Here is a 26,972-nt window from a genome sequence, read left to right as displayed (position 1 = left end):
ACCAAAAGAACCAATGAAAACAATCTAGCAACCAATGAAAACACTCTACTACAAATCAGAAAAAGAAATGGAAACAATAATTAAGCTTTATACACGTACCAACAAACAAACTGCCTGATAGCTGTGATAAGCATTCACAATTAACTAGTGGCAGAATAAATATGAATGGATTCCATTTTTATTACAATTAAAGACAGGGTTTCTCAAACTGGGTAAAAAAAGTAGACTTCAGCTAAATTTTGTCTACAAGAGACATATAATGCAAAATGACACAGAAATTAAATGTCACTCATATAAACATGTAGGCAATGATTTACAAGGTAAATGAACAAAACAGGAATAGAAATATTAATATGAGATGAAGTAGCATTTAAGACAACAATATTCAATGAAACAGATATTGTGTGTGTGTGTGCGTGTGTATGAGAGACAGACAGACAGACACAGAGAGAGACAGAGACAGAGAGAGAGTCAGAGAGAGATGACAACAACAGACTAATAAACATACTCATAAAACTCATGAACACACCAAACACCACTGCATTGAAATACACACAGCAACAACGACAAGAAGTGAAAGGAGATTAAACACACACAATTATGGTTGGAAACATAATCCTTTCTCATAATATTTTAAAACGATGTAGTAGTTTTGGCAAAACTACATAAGGATAGATATGTGAATAATAATACTCTTTCTACATATTTATATACATACACATTTTAAATATATGTATAAAATGAAACATTTCAAGCATACAGAAAACTTTAGAGGATAATATAATGAGCATCCACGAATTGTCAAATTTTATCATTTTGTCAAATTTTTGTATAAATTTTGTCTTTTTAAAAGATGGAACGTGACGAATACAAATGAAGTACCTCCTGCTCTGCCAGATTCCACTGCATTCTCTCTCTCCCCCCAGAGGTAAGCAGTATCATGAATCTGTTGCAAACTGTTTCCGTGAATATTTTTATGAATACATGAAAAACATACCCATAAATTTTATATAATATTGCCTTGCTATTTTAAAACATTTTATAAATGACATCAGACAGTGTTATTACTCTACTATTCTTTTTTCATTCAACATTGTTTCTGTGATGTATTCATATTGGTAAATGTAGCCTTGTTCATTGTTTTCTTTCCTGTAGTAAGTATTCCATTGTATGATTAAACCACGATTTATTTATCCATTTTCTTGTTGATGGACATTTCAGTGGTTTCCAATTTTTTGCTATTAACACCATTTATTACGGTCCATCCTTTTTCCCCACTTTGATTTGTAATGCCACCTTTGTTAAATATCAAGTTTCCATGTGGGCATGGAGAGCATGTTTCCAGGCTTTTTCCACTGATCTATTTGCTTCCTCCCTGTACCAAAACCAAACTGTCCTACAGTATTTGGTAGCGTGATTCCTCTCCTACCACCTTACTCTTGAAAATTGTCTTGGCTGTTCTTGGCCCTTAACTTGTTCATATAATTTTTAGTATCAACTTGTCAAGTTCCATGAAAAATCCTGCTGACATTTTGATTGGAATTATATTGAATATAGATTTTAATTTGAAGAAAATTGGTCTCTTGATTCCCGTCCAAGATGATATATCTCTCCATTTATTTGGATCACAAATGCCGTACAATAAAGTTTTATAAGTTTTTCCATAAAGGTCTTGCACATCCTTTCTTGAATTGATTTTCAGGTAACTTATAGTCTTAAGTGTTATTGTAAATGCTTTCTTTTTTTTTTTAAAAAAAAAAGATGTTTGTTATAGGTTTATAATCATACAACAATCATTTTCTATATTTGCCTTATATCCAGAAATCTTTTCAAATAGTATTTCCAATAGTTTGCCTATTCTCATGAATTGATTGTTTCTTCCTTTCTAATCCTAATACTAGTTATTTATTTTTTTCAGGTCTTACATGCTTGCTCCTAAGAAAATGTTGGATAGAAGTAGTATTATCAGATATTCTTATCCTGTCCTAGACATTAAGAATTTACCTTTATCTGTTTTATCTTTAAGAATGGTATTTGCTATGGGGTTGTTATTTTTTTTGATAGTTAACTATCAAATTAATTAAGTTCCCTTCTAACCTTTTTAAATTATAAATGGAGTTATGCTTAATTTTATCAAACAATTTTTCTGTATCTAATGAGATTATCATGTTTCTCCTTCAATTTGTTAATGTGATGAAAACATTAATACATTCTCTAACTTTACCATTCTTGGTAAAAATTATCTGATTATTATGCATTTTAATGCATTTCTGGATTCAACTTGCTATTATTTCATTTACACGATTTATGTGTAATTTAATAAGTGTTACTGGCCTATAATTTTTCTTTCTTATAGTCACTCCTTTGATATTGGTCTCAAAGTGCCTCATAAATGAATTGGGGCACCTTTTTTCTTTTTTATCCTCTTTCAGGGGTTTTACCAAGATTGGGCTTCGCTATTCCTTTGAGTGTAATCACCAGGAAGATTATGAAGCCATGTGGTAAGTTTTGGTTTGTTGGTTCTCTGGTGCATCTATTTTAAACAACTGATTTAATTCCTTGCTCTTATAGGTCTATTCAAATTCTATATTCCATCTTGCTAGGTCGTTCTTGGTAAGCTCTACTTTCCCAGAAATGTGTCCATTTCTTCTAAGTATTCAAATTTGTCACCCCAGATTGTTCAATGCATTCTGATCATTTAAACTTCAAATTATATCAATGTTTATTTTACTTCTTATTTCTAATATTGTTTATTTGCATCTCTCTCTTTTTTCTTGCTCACTGTTACCAGAAATATCTACTTAATCAGTCCTTTCATAGAAGCTAGGAATTTATTGTCAAGATACATCTCCAACAATATCAAAAAACATATGCACGAGATTATCCATTCTTGCACTATTCATCATGGCAAAATATTGGAAATAACATAAATGTCCATATCTAGAAAAATAGCTGGATAAATTATGATACTTCTACATAGTAGACTACAATGTATCTATTAAAAAAATAAAGAATGAAGATCTCTATAAACTGATATATTATGATTTCCAGGATATATCTATCATTAAGTGAAAAAAACATTGTGCAATAGAGTCATATAGTGTGTTACCTTTTATGTAAGAAAGAAGGGAAACTATACATGTATTTGCTTATTTTTCCAAAGACATAGGAAGAATAAAATTATTTACTTACAGAGGATAGGTGGGAAGGAGGTATAAGGGATAGAGAGGGGAATCAAACTTTTATTATGTCTTTTTATATAGTTTTGACTTTTGAACTATGTTGATATTTTTATATATTTCCCAAAATAAATCAATAAGAATGAGGAAACAACTGAAACTGAATGCCAACAGAAACAAATAAACCTAATGGTGTATCAAATAAATAACATAAACACACAGAAGAAAAAAATCAAACAACTTTTAAACACAGTTCACTGACTGTATACTCTTAGTAGGATATATTCAATGGATAAAAAGAACTTCAAAGAAATCTTGGCCTTTACTTAATACACTTTTGAGGGAGTGGTATTGACATAGCAATTCTGGAACTCCTTTATTTATATGTATAAGATTTAGTAAGTGAATAAATATACTGTTGTTGGATCTCATTCAGGGAGAAGGGAGATATAAATATGGAATGGAAGGAGGGGAAAAACCCTGAGATGTTATATTGGAATTATTGGAATTAGAGGTATTAATATGAACTCATGATTTTTAAAAAGTTGTACCTCTTAAGTCTGCTAAGATGGCCTAGCAACAATGATATTCCGGTAACAAGGAGCACGTCCATCCAGATTTTGGTTTCTAAATACCATTTCTTTCTGAAAGGAATCAGGGCTCTTTGGAGAAATGGATGATTCCAGGACTGCGGCAAAGAAACTACAAGATGAGTCTGGAATATCCATATACTGTACCAGAAAGTATTGAAATACTCAAAAAACAAAAAGGGCGTGTCGGACTAAACCTAAGGTGGCGGAATAGGAAACACTGTGCTTACCTCCTCTCATGACCACATCAAAATTACAACTAAACAATAAAACAACCGTCCTTGAGAATCACCTGAAGTCTAGCTGAACAGAAGTCCTACAACTAAGGACATACAGAAGAAGCCACTTTGAGACTGATAGGCAGGGCAGAGACCCGGAATGGGCTGGTCCCATACCCTCATATGTGACCGTTAAAAATTGGGAGGGAAATCTTTGCAGCAAAGGTCCCTGCTGAGGAATGCAGGGTCCCAGCCTCACACCAGGCTCCCCAGCTGAGGGTTCCAGTGCTGGGAAGAGGAGTCCCCATAACTTTGGGCTGTGAAAACCAGCAGAGATTGTGGCTGAGTGAGATGAAAGGTGGCTGCAGTCTCAGGCGTTCTCTTAAAGGGCCAGTGCCCTTTAAGAATAAGTGCCCTTATTCACTGATGGACTCACTCACCCTGAGTTTCAGTGCTGGGGCAGCAACTGGAAAGATGCCAGGGACCTACGGGGAGGAACTGAATTGTCTGGCTTCAGAATGAGGGCTAGAGGAGTAGCTTTCTCCCAGACAGAAGTACTGGCCGATTCCATTATTTCCCTCTCGAGCCCACCCTACTCCCTCCTGGTGTGCAGACACATGCGGCTGCCATATCTGAGTCTCCACCAATCTGGCTAACACTGTTCGTTTTACCTTGGTGATTCCCTGAGACCATGCCCCACCCAACTTGCAGACCCACCCAAGCCGATTCCAGTGGCTTTTCCATACAAACAGCCTGTCTTGGCTCATGTTGTGGACTTTCCTAAAACCTCTCAAAGGTTCACAAACCCCAAACAAGCAGCATTTGGCCTTGGAGTGCCCCATACCTCTCGCTGAGTAACCCCAAGCCTGGCACAGTAGCATCTGGCCTCAATTCAGTTTGGCCTCTAGAGGAACCTCCAAGCCAAGTGTGGGTGGCTGCCATCTGCAGATTGCTTTGTGGCTCATGCCAGATGGCCCTAGGCAGGGCAAAGGCTGCAGTTGAACTTGGCCTGTGACAGAGCCCCACCCAGGAGTCCCCAGGCCAGCACTCCCAGTGGCCAGCTTCTGACCAAGCCAGACCATCACCCAGCCACCTCTGAGGACAACACACCCAAAAGGCAGACTGGGCAGGCACAAGAGCCCCACTAAATCAAATCCTGCTCCATAGGATCAGCCCCTGCACAACAGCTCCTCAAGTGTAATCTCAGCTAGTCCTCACAGGCAATCAGCCCGAGGGTCAATCCCTCCCATTAACACGCAAACAGCAACCAAGGCTCAACTACAACAGGAGGGCACATAAAACCCACACAAGGGATACACCTGGAGCACCTCATTCAGGTGACCAAGAAGACTGCACCACTGAGCCCCACAGCACACCTACTATATAAGGCCACTCTACTAAGATCAGGAGGCATAACAGCCCTACCTAATACATAAAAACAAACTCAGGGAGGCAGCCAAAATGGGGAGACAAAGAAACATGTCCCAAATGAAAGAACAGAACAAAGCTCCAGAAAAAGAACTAAACAAAATGGAGACAAGCAATCTACCACACACAGAGTTCAAAACACTGGTTATAAGCATGCTCAATGATCTCAGGGAGAACTTCAACAAAGAGATAGGAAACATAAAAATGGAGATAGAAAACATAAAAAAGAACCAGTCAGAAATGAAGAATACCATAACTGAAATAAAGAATACATTAGAGGGAATCAACAATAGATTAGATTAAGCAGAGGGTTGAATCAGTGGTTTTGAAGATAAGGTAGCAGAAAACACCCAATCAGAACAGCAAAAAGAAAAAAGAATCAAAAAAAAAAATGAGAATTTAAGGGGCCTCTGGGACAACATCAAGCATACCAACATTCACATCATTGGCGTACCAAAAGGATAAGCGAGAGAGAGCAATGAATTGAGAACCTATTTGGAGAAATAATGACAGAAAACTTCCCTAACCCAATGAAGGAAATAGACATACAAGCCCGGGAAGCACAGAGTCCCAAACAAGATGAACCCAAAGAAGCCCACACCAAGACACATCATAATTAAAATGGCAAAGGTTAAAGATAAAGAGAGACTCTTAAAAGCAGCAAGAGAAAAACAGTTAGCTACCCACAAGAGAGCTCCCATAAGAGTGTCAGCTGATTTCTCAACAGAAACTTTGCAGGCCAGAAGGGATTGGCAGGAAATATTCAAAGTGATGAAAAGCAACGACCTACAACCAAGATTAGTCTACCCAGCAAAGCTATCATTTAGAATTGAAGGACAGATAAAGAGCTTCCCAGACAAGAAAAAACGAAAGGAGTTCATCAACACCAAACCAGTATTATAAAAAATATTAGAAGAACTTCTTTAAGAAGAAGGGAAAAAAATCAAAAATATGAATAATAAGATGGCAATAACTACATATCTATCAACAATTATTTTAAATGTAAATGGATTAAATGCTCCAATCAAAAGACAGGGTGACTGAATGGATAAGAAAACAAAACCCTTATATATGCTGCCTACAAGAGACCCACTTCAGATCGAAAGACACACACAGACTAAAAGTAAAGGGATGGAAAAAGATATTTCATGAAAATGGAAACAAAACAAACAAAAGAAATTCAGGGGTAGCAATACTTCTACCAGACAAAACAGACTTTAAAACAAAGGCTATAACAAGAGACAAAGACAGACTCAGTAATCCCACTTCTGGGTGTTCATCCAAAGAAACCAAAAACACTGCTTTGAAGGGCCATATGCATCCGTATGTTCATTGCAGCATTATTTACAGTAGCTAAGATACGGAGGCAGCCTGGATGGTCCCCCAATGGATGAATGGATAAAGAAGAGGTGGTACATATATACAATGGAGTATTACTCAGCCATAAAAAGAATAAAATTTTGCCACCTGCAACAACACGGATGGACCTAAATGTATTATGCTGAGTGGAATAAGTCAGACAGAGAAAGACAAATGCCATATGATATCACTTATATGTGGAATCTAAAGAACAAAATAAACAAACAAATAAGACAGAAACAAACTCATAGATACAGAGAATATTTTGATGGTTGCCAGCTGGGAGGGGGTTGACGGGTGGGTGAAAAGTGTGAAGGGATTAAGAAATACAAATTAGTAGTTACAAAATAGTCATGGGGATGTAAAGTATAGCATAAGGAATATAGTCAATAATATTGTAATATCTACATGTATGGTGGCAGGCGGGTACTAGATTTATTGGGGTGATCACTTGATAAGTCATATAAATGTCTAATCACTATGCTGTATACCTGAAACTAATATAATACTGTATGTCAACTGTAATTGAAAAATATTATTTAAAAAAAGAAAAAAATGAACGTGTTAAATGGGTAGAGAAACTGCCTTAAGAGGTTCCTATTGGTCAAATTTGGCACAATTTGCATATAAAAATGAACAATGACAGAAGTAAATTATTACCCACTGAATACAAAAAAATACACAAGATCATACTGATCGTTTTAAAAAACCTTAAAGGAGGTGGCAGAAGGGAAATCTCTTATTTACAGGAGGGTGCCAACTACTAAACATGGAAAGAATGATACACATGAAATACATATAGGAAACCGAGACCAGGCAAATATTCTATTCCCAGTTTTTCACCCAGTGGTCTTAACATTTGTTGGTCATGCTTGTCTGTTTCCAGTTTTAGGCTAATAAGAAAAAAGCTACTGTAAACATTCACATATAGATCTTTGTATGGACATATGTATTCATTTCTCTTGAAGTAAACACCTAAAATTAAGATTGTTGGCTCACATTGTAAGCGTTTAACTTTATAAGCAACTGCAATACCATTTCACACATACTCCTGCCCTGATCCCAGTTCTAGAATCATATACAGCATTTCGTTCTTATCTCTTTAGCCTTCTAGGTAAAATTAGAGAGAGATGAGAATATATATATATCCTCTAAAAGACTTGTACAATCATGTTAAAAGCAGCACTACTGCTGCTTTTAAACTGAAAAAAACCCAAATGTTCACCAACAGTAAGGTGGATAAAGAAATTTCAACATAATTATAACAATGGAATATTAGGCAGCAATGAAAAAACAAACTAATACCACATATAACAATATGGACAAGTCTCACAAACAACTTTGAGTGAAAGAAGCCAAAAGGCCAAAACAAGAACATACTGATGATTCCATTTATATAAAGTTTAATAACAGGCAAAATGAGAAAATAGTGAAGGAAGTCAGAAAAGTGGTTCCCTGTGGGGGCAGTTATGAGAGGGGTATCCGAGAGGTTTCTGAGACGCTGATGATGCTCTGATCCAGGGGTGTCCAAACTGCGGCCCGCGGGCCAACTGCGGCCCATGATCCATTGTTAACTGGCCCGCAGCAAATTCCAAAAATATATTTAGTTTACTTAAATAAACCAGGTGAGGCAATACGTACTTCCCCTCAAGTGAGTGGCCCGGCTGTTTGTGTATTTTACCGCATATGGCGCTTGGTGAAAAACGTTGAAAAAAGTTTGGATACCCCTGCTCTAAGTCTTTATCTAAGTGATGTTTATGTGTATGAGCTCACTTTGTAGAAATCTATCAAGCTGTCCGTTTATGATAAGCACACCTCTCTGTATATGTGTTTCATTCCAATATAAAAAAATTTAAGAGTAAACTTAACCCTGATTCCAAAACTGAACAAAAAGAAGACTGAATCTTTTTTGAGTTACTTTTAAACCTTAGTTTTCTAACATCACCTTTACTTTCTGACTTCCCAAGATTTTGGGGAAAACTTCTCTGTAATCAGACCAACGTGTCTCAATGACAATAGTCGGGATGGAAAATGTGGAGGGATGAAGGCCCTTTGAGGTTCCGTGTTGGGTGTGCTTTGGCACAACTTCTATGGAAAGAAGTTTGACAATACATTTCAAGAGAATTAAAAAGAAATATATGCTATTTTATCCAGTAATTTCCCTCCAGGAATTTATCCTAAACCAACCACTCAGTCAAATATTTATGAATAGGGCTGGCCTGGTGGCTCAGGCGGTTAGAGCTCCATGTTCCTAACTCCGAAGGCTGCTGGTTCTATTCCCACATGGGCCAGTGGGCTCTCAACCACAAGGTTGCCAGTTCAATTCCTCGAGTCCCGCAAGGGATGATGGGCAGCGCCCCCTGCAACTAAAATTGAACACAGCACTTTGAGCTGAGCTGCCCCAGAGCTCCGCAATGGCTCAGTTGGTTGGAGAGCGTCCTCTCAACCACAAGGTTGCCGGTTTGACTCCCGCAAGGGATGGTGGGCTGTGCCCCCTGCAACTATCAACGGCAACTGGACCTGGAGCTGAGCTGCGCCCTCCACAACTAAGACTGAAAGGACAACAACTTGACTTGGAAAAAAGTCCTGGAAGTACACACTGTCCCCCCCCCCAAGAAAAAGTCCTGTTTCCCTTCACCAATTAAAAAAATATATATTTATGAATAATATGTAAACTAATACATCAAAATTTTTTTTTGAAAAGAAAATCCTTTGAAGGTAATACTTACAATTGGTGTCCCAAAAGGTATGTAACCTGTGAGAGGAGAGAGAAAAGTCAGGTCATATAATCCCACCCACTCTGTCCCACCCACCTGTCAATTGAGATCAGAAGAGACTTTAGGTCTTGGTCTTGAAAGTGGCCCTGATGAAGGGGCTCCGGTCAGTTAGGCAGGAGGCACTTCCAGCCCCCAGACCTTTTCCCAGCTCAGACTTCCCCAGAGTAGAAGGCTCCCCTGGGTCCCCCAGTGTCCCTCTCTCTTTTCCCCTTTAAACAGTTCTCACTCTCCTCCAAAACCCAGGGGTCCATTCCTGAAGGCAGGGCTGCCCACTGCTGGGGCACCACCACTCTACACTCGGTGGTCCTCCCATGATTTCCTCTATGAGGCACAATACCCCTGCCCAGATCTACTCCAGTGTCTTCAAAGCCCCAGCAATGTCCTCTCAGCTTGCCTTTCTGGCATGCACTCTTACTTCTCCGGCATTGTGACTGTTACTGGAAAGGAAATTTCCTCCCCACCTGACATGTGTACCTCTAAGTGCCAGGGCTCTTTAAATCTCTAGTTCCTGCCTCGACATCCTCAGCAGAACAGAACAGAGTTGGCATGAAGTGCAGCCCAGTCCTGGGCACCATTTCCTCACTGCTCATGGCCCCTCCACTATGGCAAGACTCCCTCCGCCTTCCCCAATGCTGTCACTGGGCGGCAGCCTCCTCTCCCCAGCCTCTAACTTATGGCAACTGGTGGCTGGACAGCAGCAAACTACACTTATCTATGTTACGTCTGAAGCAAAGGTTTGTGTCCTGAGGGTGTGTAACTGCGCATGCACATGAGCCATCACTCTTACTTGTATCCCTCTGGAGAGAGATCCAAAGTTTCATTGGCGAATTCAAGGGAAGTCAGGCTCAGGGTGAGAGCCTGCTCTGGTCCTGTGCAGGGACTGGGGAGCACCCACAGCCATGGCTTCAAAATGCTCAGAGCCTTCACTGCCTTGGAGTTGCTCATGGGAGAGCAAGGGTGTCACGAACTGCCCAGTTTGCACAGGGATGTCACATGGTTGTTTATTCTCTCATCCCCATGAAGTCAGGCTCTCTGGGGGTGGAGTCAGGCTCTCTGACTGACCTAGCCAAATGAGAACACCCACTGGGAGAAACCTTTTCTCCAGCTGCCTGAGCACTTCCGAAGGCAGCAGGCAGCAGCCCTCTGCCCTGCCCTGTAAGTCGGGGGTGGTACACCCCACTACACTGAGAAATGGCATGGGGGAGGCATTGGCACAGGTGTGAGTCTGACCTCTACTATGTGACTCTGGGCAAGGCCTGTGGCTCACAGGATAACCACGCCAACCCCAGCCAGCCCGCGTGTGTGCAAGTGCTTTCCAGGCTATTAAGCTCATTAGTACAGCGCTGTCCCTCTAGTGACCACAGGGTGGGGATTTCCTGGGGGCAGGAACTTACACCCACTCTCCCACTACCCTCTCTGCCCACTGGTCTCCATAGGATGGGAATCCGCTGTCCCTGTGTGTGTAGTAGGGCAAATGCAGTGCAGACATTCTGAAGGGCAAGGTTAAAAGCAGGATCAGAGCCCCAGGAGTTAGTCTGGGGACTAACGGCCTGACAGGGCTGAGCAGGGAGGAGAGCGCAGTGTGCACAGGTAGGAGAGGAGTGACTCACAGAAGGCAGAGCTTGCCCATAGCAAGTGTCACCCCTGAGGCTGCTGCTAAGTGACCGATGGATAATCTGGGGGAGGGGGCATAGGCAGTAACGTGTGGCGGCCTCCACCCCACCCCACCTGTTCAGGCAGAAAACGCAGACAGCACATTGTTTAAAAGCTCCACAGGTGATTCTGAGGCCTGGCCGGTCTTGAGCCAAGGTGAACGTGCAGGTGCAAGTGTGGCCGTGTGTATAACAGGCTCTGTCCCCTCCTCAGGCTGGCACATCTGGAAGTTCCTGGAGCTATGACCACAGTAAGTGGACCAGGCTGGGCAGAACCAGAAGGTCCCAGGGGCTTACCTGACATTCTAAAGGGCATGAAGATCTTCTCATTGGTGTCCGGGTGTAGAATAGCCTGACAAGAGCCGGGAACAGAGCACAGGGTGACAGTGGGAGAGGGAGAAGGGCCATGGGAAACGGGGAGGAAGGGAGGCGGGAAAGGACGGCCTCCCCCAGGATGACTCAGATGACCAGTGGCTGTATCTTGCCTTCTGGCCGGTCAGTCCTTTCCTACTATTCAGGGCAAGAGAAACCTAAACCATGGCCCCCAAATACCACTTATGGCAAATGCTGGCAAGTGCTCAAAGCTGAATGCAGGGGAGAGAGGGACTGCGTCTACATTGCAGGGCCTCTGAACCCCCATGCCTGGCACACAGTAGGCATGTAATAAGGATTGTGTATGGGGAAGGACCCACAGGGAAGGAGCTCAGGGGGCCCAGGGAAAGGAGAGCTGGTCTGACATCCAGTCTTCAGAAACTCAGGCCCTGGGTTCTGGGGAAGAAGGAAGGGGACAGGGCCAAAGGGCATAGGAGAGGTTGGGAACACATCAGCAAAGGATCCCCAGGACAGGGAAGGACAGAGACCAGGAGAGCAGAGAGGAGAGAAGGAAAAGAAGCCAAAAATGGATTACCTGCTTGATTTTCTGCGCACTCCAGAGCTGGAAGAAAGGGAGAGAAAGAAAAAAAAAGGAAAAAAATTAAAGCACACATCAATTTAATGTCTCAAAAACTACATTTTCTAACCAAAACATCCAGCTCCAAAGGGCATAAGAGGCTCAGGCTATCCTGGTCGCCCCAGGTCTGGCAACTACCCTAGGGGTACCAGGGAGCCCAGAGCAGCAGAGCTAAGGAATCTCATGAAGATCAATTAAACCAAGGGTTCTCAACTCTGGCTGTTGTAACATTTCTTGAAGAATTCTTTCAGCCTTTTTCTAAAGCTTCCTAGCTGATTCTAAGGTACGACCAGTTAAATCAGAAGCTCTGATTTAAATGAAGACCCTTCAACTGTTTCCTTGAATCACTAGTGGCAGCATAGCATGAGTTTTTTCAGAGCTAAACAGACTGCCTCGAGCCTGGTTTTCTCACTTCTACCTCCGAACCTCAATTTCCTCACCTGTAGAATGGGAAATAATAGCTGTACCTCTAACATTGTTGAAGAGGTATATGGAAAGGGCCTGGAGCAGCTCTGGGCACATAGGAAGTGCTTTATAACTGCTTACTGTTGTAGATATTATTATTCCTATTGTTGTTATAAGAGGTTGTAGGGAGAAGAAAGTTGCTTTCAAATGAGTGGTAAAGTTGTCTCTTTCTAGCACAGCATGGGGGACAGACTGGAGAAACAGAAATGTCAACTCCTTCAAATGATATAAATACTGTATTTCACTGCATCTAAGACATCATTGATCCTAAGACACACTACTATGTGCCACTAAGAAAGAAAACAATAACATAAAGCCAAGACCACCATCAATAAAAAGACTCATCCCATTTAAGAGATGTCAAAATGGGACAAAATAGGCCTTTTAGAATCAAGAAAACACAGTAAATAAAAATTTACATTGTGGGCAAACCAGAGGCCAGAGCATTTTTAATGGTGCAAGCATGGTAAGAGGTGAGAGGCAAGACGTGGTCAGGAGTTGATGTTTAAAGTTTATAATAGAAAAGTTCAGTTATGCTTCATGTATATGGCAATGTTGTGGTCTGGAATGTAAATTAAGCTGCAGAATGCTACTGGGTAGTAAAAATAGATGTTATAAAATTGATATATTAAAGTGTATGCATTTTATTCACAGCAGAGTCCCCCGAGCCTTAATTCACAGCCTAATTACTCTTATTTTAGATACATTTCAAACATATTTGATTGTCTGCCATTCCAGGAAGATTGGAAGCAGTAGGTTTTTAAAAAATAATAATTGGGGAACAGAAGGGATTGAAAAGAGAAGAACCAAATGCAGAATCACTGTCAGCCTAAGGAGATAAGTAAGAGCATACAGCAAAGACATTAAAAAAAAAAGATACAAGATTGAGCCCTCTTTGCTCAGAACGTGCCTTCCTCAGGGGCACCGCCCAGGTCCCAGTGCCGTCCTAGGTGCGACCACAGGACTGTACAGACTACTGACACCCCATACTCTTCTCCCCCACTCAGAGCCTTCCCTTTCTGGGCCCCTCACCCTGTGGATTCACAGTCTCGCCTTTCAGGGCCGTCCGTTCCCCCAGCTTCTTCCACAGGCACACAGCAAATCCAAAGCTATTCTAAAATTAAATTTTTATTTTAAAGAACTCAAGATTTCTTTATACAATTTCTTTAAAAAAAAAGAAAATTCCCATGATGCTGATGAACAGCCTGGGTAAGAAAACACTGATCTAAGACACCAAAGGACAGTGTGAAGAGCCAGTGCTAGAACCAGGTAGGCCTGTGTTCAAATCACCTACTGGAGGTGTGGGCCTGGGCAAATTACATTGCCTCTGTGCCTCAGTTTCTCCATCAGTAAAATGGGTGGTTGTAAGGGTAGGGCAGAGAGCATGCTCAGTGCTCCCCAGCAGTTTGCATTTCCCTTGGTGCACACAGCTAAGCCTTCACTTCCCAGCCTCCCCCCCAGTCAGGTGGCTGCTCACATGACTGGGTGCTGGCTAACTGGACGGAGAGAGGAAGTGATATTCCCCACTTCCAGGCCTGGCCCCAAAGCCTCCCACAGAGAATCTAGTGGAGGAGGCCCTAGAAGATGGTAAACCTATGAGGTAAAAGGAGCCTGGTCCCTGGACAATGGCATGTGCCAAGTGCCCGAGCTGCACTGGACCCTGACATGACTGAGAAATACACCATCCTAAGAAGTCCCTAAAATCTGGGCTGTGTTTGTTACACCACTTGGCTTACCTGACTAATGCAGGGATTTAAAGGAGATATGCATATCTAAAATACTTGGCCCATTGAACATGCTCCATAAATGCCTAAAATAGAGGGACAGTCATTCAAATGAGCAATATTTTTTGAATGGACTTATTTTTTAAAGTAACTTCACTTCTATTCTCTTATTCTTACAGCATGCCTGTGAGGTGGGTAGATTCTTTTTCAGGCAAAGTAACTCATCTCAGGGAGACTAAGTGACTCGGCCAGGCCCCGGGAGCCTGGTGGCAGGGTGGACATGGGCACCCAGGCCTCCTGGTTTCCAGGCTCACCTCCCTGCTCCTCAGGGGCCCCCTGGAGCAGATCGATGTCCGGTCTGGCCAGGCTGACTGCCAGGGCTGAGGCACGAGAGCAGGGGGGAGAGAATTGGCTGACCTTATCCTGAGGGCGGCCTGGTAACAGAGCTCCTCACCAGTACCTGTTCCTCCCTCCCTCTGAAGCCCAGCCAAGCACAACTTGTAATCCATGGCGGCATCTGTGTCCCTCAGGTTCAAGGGCTGCCTCCTCCACCTCCTCCCATGGAGAGGCCATGGAGAGTGGCTGGCTCGTCAGCAAAGGCAGAAGGTCAGCAGGGGTGTCAGTAGGCAAGACCAGGAACCCAGAGCGCACAGACATGTTCCCCATCCTGCAGTGATAGCACCCACACGGCCCAGGGAGGCTAGTGCCACAGATAAAGGCAATAGTGAAGCCTGACATAAGAGATAATTCCATGCATTTCTATTTTGCTGAGCATTTTCCCTCAGCAGCACTGGAATTGGAACCCAAGAAGCCTGGTTCCAGAATCCCCACTCTGAACTACCACACGTACCCATCTCTAAATGCTGGCACACCAACGCACACCGTTCTGTCCCTTGAGGCATCTAATGTATGTTGGAGAGCTCTCTACATCCGCACACAGACAGCAACCTTATTCTTCCTGGTAGAAACCCTGAATGAATATATTGTAAACTGTACCTTATTGGTCTTTTAGGCTATGTCCTATCTATTTTTTTCTTTATAGTGGTAAAATGTACACAACATAAAATTTACCATGTTAACCATTTTTGAGTGGCAGTCCAGTGACATTAAATACATTCACATTGTTGTAAGCCATCACCACCATCCACCTCCAGAATTGTTTCATCTTACCAAACTGAAACTCTGTACCCAGTAAGTACTAACTTCTCAATCCTCGTTCCCCAGCTCCTGGCAACCACCATTCCGAAATGGCAACAGGTACCGCTCACAAGCCAAGAGCTGGTTGCTATGAAGTCTGAAGTTTCATGAGCCAGTCCTGCAAACAGGTTCCAGGTGAATATCATCCTGGGATGTAAAGTATTCGATGGGAAGCCGAAACAGATGTGGTGGATGGTCCACCCACACTGAGAATCTAGGACGGGGGGGCCCCCAGCATCTTCTCAACAGCCCACTAAAGAAGCTCTACTTTAAACTACAATTCCTCTCCTAGACAACAAAAAGCTAAAGGAGTTCGTCCCCACCAAACCAGTATTATAAAAATTGTTAAAGGGACTGCTTTAAAAAGAAGATAAAAAGATTAAAAATATGAATAATAAAATGCCAATAACTACATATCTATCAACAATTACTTTAAATATAAGTGGATTAAATGCTCCAATCAAAAGACATAGGGTGGCCACATGAATAAGAAAGCAAGACCCTTTCATATGCTGCCTACAAGAGACTCACTTCAGATCAAAAGACACACAGACTGAAAGTAAAGGGATGGAAAAAGGTGTTTCATGAAAATGGAAACCACAACAAAAAAAGCTGGGGTAGCAACACTTCCACCAGACAAAACAGACTTTAAAACAAAGGCTAGAATAAGAGACAAAGAAGAACCCAGTAACTCTACTTCTGAGTATTTATCCAAAGAAACCTAAAACACTCATTCAAAAGATATATGCATCCATTCGTGAATAAACGCAGCACTATTTACAGCAGCCAAGATATGGAAGCAACCTAAGTGTCCATCAAAAGATGAATGGATAAAGAAGAGGTGGTGCACATATACACAATGGAATATTACTCAGCCATAAAAAGGATGCACTCTTGCTATCTGCAACTCCATGGATGGACGTAGAGGGTATTATGCTAAGTGAAGTAAGTCAAACAGGGAAAGACAAATACCATATGATTTCACTTATATATGGAATTTAAAAAAAAACAAAATAAACAAACAAACAAAACAGAAACAAACATACATATAGAGAACATTTGGATGGTTGCCAGATGGGAAGGGGGTTGGGGGGGCAGCGCAAAAAACGGGAAGGAACTAAGAAGTACAATTGGTAATTACAGAATAGTCACGGGGATGAAAAGTATAGCATAAGGAATATAGTCAATAATATTTTAATAACTATGTATGGTGTCAGATGGGTACTAGATTTACAGGGGTGATCACTTTAAAAGTTATATAAATGTCTAATCACTCTGTTCTACACCTGAAACTAATATAATATTGTATGTCAACTGCAATTGAAAAATTAAAAAATATTACAATAAGTGAATAAACAAACGACAATTCCTTGGCATGACCCAATCGCCGTTGGGCTCAGCCCATCTCCCTCTGTGTCCCCAGCTGAACATAAAAATGGGCATCCCTGACCCCTTGGAACTGATGGTTGCAGCAACAAAGCAGTGTGGATCAGAGACTTTGAATCTTGCTTGATTTTTCAACTTGTAGAATGAGGACAGAGGGTGTATGTGGGAAGCAGTCTGAGTGAGAGGTTGCTGGAACAATGCAGAAGTCTGCTGATTTCAGAAATGGCCTGTATTTGGGCTGACCTGACATCTGAACCTATTAGAACCCATGTGAAGGCCAAGGGAGGGGCAGAGGGTGGACCCCAAACAAGTTTCAGAAAGAGAAGCCCTGTCTTCTTGGGGTGGCGCAGGGATACCCCCAGCGCCCAGACCCCAGACCCCAGATGGAGAAGTAACAACCCAGGCCCCACCCCCAGTCTGGCTCACTCCCCTTCCCCTCTGCCTTCTTCCAAGCTGCTTCTCCAAACCTCTGAAGGCAGCAAAGACAGAGCCTATTTAAAACAGCCTCCAGAAGGTAATTAAACAGAGCCTGAAGGGGATCCTTCTGCAAGGGAAGGATACTTCCATAAAACAAACAACAAAAAAATCTTCCTCATTTATCATTTGGGCCAATCCCATCACTCCTCAACAATAATTGTGTTGCCATGGTTACTCCCAGGTAACATGTACATATGCGAGTCTATGTGGGGTGAAGGCACCCCATCAATTCTACAGATACATGAAAGGAAAAGGAACTTCCTCCGGTTCCACAGCATAGCACACAGCAGCAGTCATGGTTCCCTAGACAGCCAGTTTCTTGGTATTCAGAGGACAGAGCCTGGAATCAAACCCTGGAGTCTCCCACTTGCTGGCCATGTGAGTTGGGGCAATTTAATCATTTTGACCCTCCACCTCCTCATTTGTAATATGGGAATATGAATATTCATTTTCACAATATTTATTGTGAAGATGAAAGAAAATTCATTTGTTCAACAAATACTTATTGAGCACCTATCACGTGGTCGGCACGGATCTAGGCACAAAAATACATCAGTGACCAAAAAAGACCAAAAACCTGCACTTTCATGGAGCTTACATGCTGGTGGGGACAGACAATAAACAACAAGGATAATAAATAAGTAGAAGGATGGGTGCTGCAGGACACATGGGGAAGTAGGCCAGGGTGTGTCCTGGCAGAAGGATGGATATTTTTCTTTTTAATTCATTGTAATGGGGTCAGCACAAAAGGAGAGGGTGAAAGATGGGCAACATGTAGGGGACGTAGGAACATGATGACGTGGCCAGGGCCACAGCTTCCGTCATGGGGGAGCGGGATGAAAAGAAAGGCCAGGGCTCGAGCTGGGGTGGAAGAGGGAAGGGGGAGACACTGGCTGCATTTGCTCCACCCCCACGAAGTACCTCTAGTCCTTAGATCCCCCCGTCACCCTGGCCCCCTAAGGCGTCATCTCTTGTCCTGCCTCTGGCCCTACTGGCTACTTCTGTTGCAACCCTTAGCTTTTTCTTTCTTTTTCCCTGACAGAGTCTCAAGTAGGATGCTGTTTAGGGCCTAACAATGGTAAGTAAGGTGGTTAGTGTAGTTTTCATTGAGATGACACTGGAGGAAATACTTGAAAGAGGGAGTGAGCCTTGCAGCTATCTGGTAGGAGCAGATAGAACCGTCAGTGCAAAGGCCCTGAGGCAGAAATGGGCCTGCCCAGCACGTTTGAAAGACAGCGAGGAGGCCAGGGTAACTGTAGTGGACTGAGGAAGGAGCATAGGAGTAGAAGGTAAGAGAAGAATGGGGGCTTTGTAGGCTGTGGTGAGCACTGTGGCTTTTACTCTGAGTGGAAAGGGCGGACACGACAGAGTTTCTACTAGAGCACTGGTTCTTAACTGGGGAGGGAGGAGGGAGGATGTTGCACGCAGGGGACATTTGGCAATGTCGGATTGTCATGAATCGGGAGGGGATGCTACTGGCATCTAGTGGGCAGAGACAAGAGACGCTGCTAAACACCCGACAGTGCACAGGACACCCCCCACAACAAAGAACTATCCGGCCCCAAACGCTAGTCGTGCCAAGGCTGAGAAACCCTGCAGCAGAGGAACCAATGATGTAACGTCTATTTTCACAAATCGCGCTGACTGCTGTCATGGGACTGAAGAGAGGGGCCGAGGTAGAATGGGGAGACCACCCAGGAGGGTACCGCAGTGACCCAGCCCAGAGATGTGTCTACAGCACCCAGTACAACACCTAGCACACTATACAAATGCTCTGACCAGCACTGATCACTCGCCTGTTGTGCGCTAACGCTGAGGGCCAGCCTGGGACGGCCCAGAGCGGCAGCATGCTGACTAGGGTCCCAGAAGCCTGAGGCTAGGGGTCAGGGGAAGGGGATGGGGGTCGGCCCACTTCTGACAAACCTGCTTACACCCAGAGAAGATGTGGGGTACAAGTATTTTTTACTCAGTATTCTCTCTATTTTCAGCAGAGCCCAAACACAGCTGACCCCATTTCCTGTCTGCCGGAGGAGAAGACTTGCAGGATCTCTTACATCCCAGCTGTCCTTTTCCTCGGCAGGTTGCAGGCAGAAGTCCACCCTGCATGGGGCCGGCCTCCGAGCAATTGATGTGTTTTCCTGGGTGCAAAGTAAGCACTTAATAAAGGTGGGCTGGTTCCCACCCTCTGGGGAACATGGAATGATGGATAAAACACACCACTCAGGAAAAAGCCACAAAACAAACCACCACTCAGAAGCTTGCAATAGATCCCAGAGGCCCGCTCACCTTACTCCTGACCACTCCAGTAGCTTCCAAGCTGGTTTCCTTAACAGCACTTACCCCTCCCCCATTCACCTGGCACCCCACCAGAATGATTCTACCACAATACATTCATGCTACTCCCTTGCTCAAGAGCTTCCAGAAGCTTCCTCTTGCCCGACACAACATACCCAGCATCTCTCTACGTAGGTTTCAAAGACTTGCACAATCTAGCCTGTAACTTTCCAACTTCCTCTACAACATTCTTCCTCTCCTCTCCCCTCCCCTCCCCTCCCCTCCCCTCCCCTCCCCTCCCCTGCCCTCCCCTCCTCTCCCTTCCTCTCCCTCCCCTCCCCTCCTCTCCTTTCCTCTCCCTTCCTCTCCCCTCCCCTCCCCTCCTCTCCTCTCCTCTCCCCTCCCCTCCCCTCCCCTCCCCTCCTCTCCTCTTCTCTCTCTCTCCCCCCCCCCTCATGTCCTCCCTCCCTCCCTCCTTCTTCTACTTCTAGGCTTTTGTCTGTGACTTACAAGGAACATGCTCCCACTGCCTTGGGTCTCTCTCTCTCCATTTTACATTCGACCTACCCTTCAGGTCCACTTGTGCTCTCCTTTCATGAAGACTTTCCCCATTACCTGCGTTTTCTGAATTCTCTCAACGATGCACTCCTCCTACCTTAGCATCAGCTCCACACAGCTCTGCCACCAACCTGGCTTCTAGCTACCTGCTTATGTGTGGTGACCTCACCTGTGCGGAAGCTGGCTACATGAGGGCAAGAACCGTTGCACATGCCTATTTCCCCCTCGGTGCCCAGCTGCCTCAGCACCTTTTACATACTGGACACTTAGCAGATGTCCACAGCTTGGACTGACGCATTAACTGCACAGGTGTAACTGGGGCTACAAACCTTCACAAATGCTAAGCTCCTCTGACCCCCCCCCCCACTCTGCTGCCCCGTTTGTGCCCATCATTCCGTTCCACAGAGTATCGCCTTCCCTTCCAAAGCCACCTTATCCCATCACATACTGGTCATGTGACCTTAAGGACGTAATGTAACCTCTCTGAGCCTCAGTTTTCTTGCCTGAAAAATGGAGGTAATATAGGTACCAACCAAACACGGTTTCCGTGATGATTAACTGAGGTAATACATGTAAAGTGCTAGTACTTAGCGTAGCACCTGGTACTTGGTAAGCACGCAGTGAGTGGCGGCTCATCAACATGGGGAGGGGGATCCTTCCACGTTTAACCCCACCCATGCCAAACCATTCCAGTCCATAAAGTGCACACAGCAGAGTCAGCACCCAGAAACTTTGCTGCCTATGTTTTTGCTCTCATCTATGGCTTTGTTGTTTAACTGATAGCTACAGCCCTTATTAGGATTCCTAGCATACCCAATTTCTCCCTGTTAAGCCCAAAGGGTAAATTATACTTATTTTTGTTTTATCCTCGGGACTAATTATTCATTGGTGTAGCAACCTTTTCAGGAGTTAACAGTCTCTGGAGGCGAATCCAGCCACCCACTAACAGAAGACCAAGCCAAGGCATCAGGAGTGAATACGTTGTCAGTCCATTCATGTATGGCCACTGGTGAGATGTTGTAACTGGAGGGCAGGTTACAAAACTAACTGGCATGCCCAGTGCTGTCCATGACATCAGGACACGCCCGCAGGCATCAGGACATAGGCACAGGCTGCTGACACACGGGCTGTTGACCCACACGCCTGCAAAAGGACATCAGAGCGGGCAGAGCCTGGGAGCAGACAAGGCTGACTGAGACCAAGAACCACTGGGGCCTCTTCAGACGGCACAGACATGATCCTGAGCAGGGCTGGCCTGTCCTTAAGGACCAGAACAAGGACTGTCCTTAAGTCCAGGTTGCAGAGGCTTCCCCAACCCCTGAGCTGGAATGTCACCACCATCTCCTTGGTCCTGTGTCTGTGGAGGCCAGAGGTGGGTGTGGCTTTGCACACGAAGGCCAGGGGAGGGAAGCAGAGGAAGAGCTGCCACAGAACCCACCCCCTGATGCTGTGGGAGCCAGGAGGGCTCAGAAGGGAGGGAGAGGAGAACCTGCTTATCAGGGGGCAGGCTCACCCCTGGACCACTGTGCTACCCAGCCGCCAGATGGACACTGCTGCCTCACCGACGTGAGCCAGGAAGGGAAGCACAGCTCGTGCCAGGGCCCCCCACCTCCCTTCCTCCCGGCTCCCTGGAGGCACATGGAGGCTTTCAGCACAGAAAACAAAGAAGGCCCAGGAAACAGGATAGGCAACTTTAAGCAACTAAAGGAAGCAAAGAGGGGGAAACATGGCCTCATTCCCCAAACTCTGGAAACGGAAGGAGTCCCAGAGGCCAACCTCAGGAAGGGTGGGCCAGAGGGGCGCTTGGCTGGGAGCAGACACGGGTCAGGAACGGCTTTGAGGCCGGGCCCCTCCCTGAGGTGTCTGACAGGAGCTGCCTGAGTCTGAGGACTATACTTCGGCCTAGAGAGAAGCTGTCAGGTCATGCCACCCAGGCTCCTCGGTGCCCACGGCCAGAGAGAAGTACGGTGCTAGCAATGAGGCGACTGTGGCCTGCCTTTCTGGCAGGCAGCACAGACGCCTGAAGATGGGCCCTGACTAGCCGGGCACTGCACCATCTCGTGTCACTTCTCCCGAGCCCTGCACAAGGAGATGCGGCCAAGGGGCTGCATCTTCCTGCTCACTTGTCCTCCCTTCTTATAGCGAGGTTGCAGCGGAGCACATTTCTCTGTCACTTCCTCTGGGGGGCTTGCTCTCTCTATGTTCACAATAGCCTTCCTCATCTGGACTGCTCCTACCCAGTGCCTCCTTCTCACCAGCTCCTTCTCATCCCTGCAGTCTCAGGAGAGAAATCTCTTCCAGACACCCTCATGTGGGCAGGGTCTGTCTTCTTATGCTTCCTTGCGGTACCATGTGTTTTCACTGTCATTGCCTAGAGTCTGGGGAGTCCATGAGGTAAGTCTCTCCTCCAGCTTCTTCCCTGCTCTCTCCCCGAGGCCCTCGCACCAAGCCTGGCCTGTAGGTGCTCCATAAATACATACTGCAATGAACTGCGCTGAGGAGGGCTGATGGCCAAGCCGCCTGCCCCAGGAACACCCAGCCAACCGTGAGCGTGTCGGGTCGGCAACACAGAACTGCTGAGTCTGGGCTTTGAGCCTAAAGGTGTTAGAAAAAGGCAGGGACAGCGATGCACAGAATTACAAAAGGACAGAAGAGGAGACACCAGGAAGGGCGGGACAGCAACATGCTTCTGGATGGAAATGAGTAGCGTTTTAGTAAGTGAACCAGCAGAGAGGAGGAAGCCACCCCCCAAATATATGAAGAAGGGATGCTTAAGGAGACAGCTCATTACCCCCAGGACACCGGCAAAGCTCAGGACTTGGAGGTACCAGGTAACGTACGAAAAAATGGTTAACTATAGGGCTAGACACAGGGGGTGGTTGAAAGTCTGTCCTCAAAGCTGTAAGACCCACCAGGCCTTCCCTTCACAGCAAAATGACTCTTACTGCCTCACCTGTGTCCCCACCAGATGCTGGAGGTTTAGCAAACTTCTGGAGAAAGTGAATCCAAGTGACTCCAGACTTGGGAACACTAGCACAGTGGAACAGGTAATAGGTGAGGCTAAAAACAGGGAAATTAATGAAAGTCTGCAAAGTGGATTAGGGACCCCAGCTTCCTTCCATTTCTTGGCTTCCAGAATGCAGAGAGATGAGATGATATTGTATTCACAAAAGGAGAAGAAGATTCTATCAAAAAGAATAAAGAAAAGAAGCAATCAAAGAGTTCTCAGAAATTAAAATTATACTAGCTAAAGTTAAAAATTCAATAGACATGTTGAAAATAAACTCAAGTACAGTTGACATGTTGAAAATAAACTCAAGGAAATTTTCTGCGAAGCCAAACAGAAAGACAAATGGAATAGAAAAGAAGAAAAAAAAAGAAAATTTGAGTGTCAATTTAAGATGTCGAATATTTGACTAACAGGAGTTCCAGAATGAGAAGAAATTATCAAATAAACAGTATAAGAAAATTTGCCAGAACTGAGAGATACAAGTATCTAGATTGAAAGGAGTTATCAGGAACCCAAATAATGAATTTTAAAAGAGATGGCACTGTGGAATTTCAGAAATAAATTTTATAGATAAAGGGAAGATCCCAAACATTCTCAAAGAAAGAAACAGGTCACTTGCAAAGAATCAGGAATAAAATATCATTAGATTTTTCAACAGCTATCCTGGGAGCCAGAAGACAGTAAAGAAATGTCTTCAAAATTCTGAAAGAAAATTATTATCATACTAGAATTCTCTCCTCTGCCAAACTGTCAATTAAAGCTGAGTGCAGAATTATAATTTTTCAGACATGAAAGTATTCAAAAAATTCTTTCCATGTACTCTTTTTTTCAAGAAGCTACAGGAAGAGGTGTTCCACCAAAATGAAAATGTACAGAAAGAGGAAAGCCTGGAGCTGGAGGGAGGTGGGCCCCACAAAGGAAATTTTCAGGGGAAAAAAATAAAATTGAAGAACACAAGTCTTCAGATTGAAAGGAGGCACTGAAAATATCACTAGAGGGTGCAATAAGAATTAGAGATGGAACAAAGAAAACTATGCCAATGAGGGAAAAAAGAGGCAAACGTCAACTACAAATAAAACATAAAGTAAAAAAGAGGAAACATAATCATGATACAACCAACTTGACTCTAGAGTAAATGTTATTTACATAATTATAATGTGAACACTGAATATTCATAGACCCCAAAACCATGATAACGATCTTGGGAGGGTGATGAAGTTTGGGAAGGGGAGAGTGTTTATAGGGGTAGATACTAAGACAGCTGAATCCTCCACTACCATATTAGACAATACAAAAGAACTAGTTGAGAAGTATAAGCATATTAGTTTGAAATACAGATATCTATCTGAAGAAACAGCTAAAAGTATTTGCTGCTGGGAAACAGGAATTAGAATTGAGGAGGGATGATGGGCAGCCCACTATTTTTCCTTAGAAGTGTTTTAGTACTGTTTGATTTCTTAAATTACTCACACATATTACTTTGAAAAAAATGTGAAATTAATTTTTTAAAAGTTTTAAAAATAAATTTTATGAACAGCAACAAAAACACTTTGACGCATTAACCATTACGAGTCTCTGTGATCATTAAAGCCGCCGACCCTTTGCCCAAACCAAACACAACCATCAATATTTCAATTAGCGCTAGCTCAAGTTTCTATATGATATTAAAAATGAAAGTAAGTGTCCTAGCCTAATCCCCTGCATCCTCCCCCATCTTTCTCACCCTCAACCTGAACTTTTGGGTAGTAGTATCCTGGTAAATGTTTAATAATCAATTCTTTGGGGGAAAAGAGTCCTAATTTGTAGCATTTGCCTATTTCCATGGTGTAAATACTCCCAATGTGGCTGATTTCAAGCTATCACGTGATGTCAGTGAATGTGGAATTGGGAAGAGATACACATCAGCTCCAGCAAACTACTGCCTTTGGGCCTCTCTCGTCTCGTCAGCCTCCATGCTTCCAACCAGACTCAGGGTACAGGAAAGACCTGAATATCCCTCCAAACAGCCGGAAGTCCACAGAGGTCCTGTGTAGCCACAGTAGAAGTGGATGTTGAAGGGGAAAGTAGTGGTTCTGGCTGCAGGGAAGAGGTTATGAATTTGCCACCTTCCTTCCTTCCCCACCTCCAGCAGCGTTACCTGTTCATTGGTGACTCCTGGGCGTAAGGTCCCATGCTTGTAGTCCTCCAGCAGCTGTACAGCCTCTCTGAGACGTCTCTGCAGGGGGAAGAACAGGGACATTGAGGCGCCCGGATCCAGGGCTCCGGCAGCTCTCCCTTGTGGGAGTGCATTAGTATCAATCAAGCACTGGCAACCCTACAGCGCTGCAAGGCCTGTCCTCCAGGTCATCGTACACACGCAAAACAATAAAGAAGGATGTAACCGAAATGTCCTTTCAAAGGGAAATGGCTACATGACGGTGGTATGACAATACTGTGACACATTTTTCGGCAGTTTAAAAAGTGAAGTAGATCGACAGCATATCTCCAAGACGTTATTTTGAGTGAGAAAGCGAGTTGTAGAACCTTCTGATGCCATTCGTTGTACCAAACAAACAAAACCCACACACATAGAAAACAGTATTTTCTATGAGGATATTTCCTGTGTAAATGTATCAGAAAAGCCCTAGAAGGAGATAATAAAATGGCAACAATTACTTTAAATGTAAATGTATTAAATGCTCCAATCAAAAGATAGGGTGACGGAACGGATAAGAAAACAAGACCCTTATATATGCTGCTTACAAGAGACTCACTTCAGATCAAAAGACACACACAGACTAAAAGTAAAGGGGTGGAAAAAGGTATTTCATGAAAATGGAAACAACAACAACAAAAGCTGGGGTAGTAATACTTCCACCAGACAAAATAGACTTTGAAACGAAGGCTATAACAAGTGACAAAGAAGGACCCAGTAATCCTACTTCTGGGTAATTATCTGAAGAAACTTAAAATGCTACTTTGAGGAGACGTGTGTATCCATATGTTCATTACAGCACTGTTTACAATGGTCAAGATGTAGAGGCAGCCTGGGTGTCTGTCAATGGAAGATTGGATAAAGAAGAGGTAGTACATATATACAACAGAATATTGCTCGGCCAGGGAAGGGAATGGGTCCTTGCCATCTGGGCAACATGGACGGACCCGAAGGGTATTAGCCGAGTGGAGGATATCAGACAGCGAAAGACAGATGCAATGTGATTTCGCTTATGTGGAATCTAAAGAACAAAATAAACAAACAAAACAGAAACAAACTCATAAATACAGAGAACATTTTGATGACTGCCAGACGGGAGGGAGCGGGGCTGGGAATGGGTGAAAAAGGGGAAGGGATTAAGAAGCACAAATTGGTTGTTACAAAGTAGTCATGGGGACCTAGGTTATAGCATAAGGGATACAGTCAGTAATATTGTAATAACAATGTGTGGTGTCAGATGGGTATTAGATTTGTTGGGGTAATAGATGGAAGAAGGGTTGGAGGACAGGGTGAAAAAGGTGAAGACATTAAGAAGTACAAACTGGTAGTTACAAAATAGTCATGGGCTTTACATGGGCATGTAAAGTAAAGCATAGGGAATATAGTCAATAATATGGTAATGACTATGCATAGTGCCAGGTGGGTACTAGACTAGTCAGCGGGATCACTTCTTAAATTATATAAATGTCTAAGCACTATGCTGTACTCCTGAAATTAACATAAAACAATATTGAATGTCAACCTTAATTGATACA

General features: G+C 43.8%; 1 protein-coding gene across 4 annotated transcripts in view; it reads right to left on the bottom strand.

Moving 5' to 3' along the window:
• The window catches only part of SFXN5 (sideroflexin 5), a 110,245-nt gene that overhangs the window by 65,198 nt on the left and 18,075 nt on the right, over positions 1-26,972 (bottom strand). For 3 of the 4 annotated variants that reach the window (XM_081069408.1, XM_081069405.1, XM_081069406.1), the window contains exons 3-6: positions 25,381-25,458; positions 12,111-12,137; positions 11,501-11,555; positions 9,504-9,529 (exon numbers count right to left, since the gene is read on the bottom strand). In XM_081069408.1, the coding sequence (XP_080925534.1) occupies positions 9,504-9,529; positions 11,501-11,555; positions 12,111-12,137; positions 25,381-25,458 (186 nt within the window). Of the gene's footprint in view, positions 1-9,503; positions 9,530-11,500; positions 11,556-12,110; positions 12,138-25,380; positions 25,514-26,972 lie in introns of all 4 variants that reach the window. The other variant, XM_081069407.1, reaches the window with a different exon arrangement.

The sequence above is a fragment of the Rhinolophus hipposideros genome, assembly GCF_964194185.1.
Source record: "Rhinolophus hipposideros genome assembly, chromosome: 12".
NCBI classification, from domain to species: Eukaryota; Metazoa; Chordata; class Mammalia; order Chiroptera; family Rhinolophidae; genus Rhinolophus; species Rhinolophus hipposideros.
This window is presented reverse-complemented; position numbering and strand designations above follow the sequence as displayed.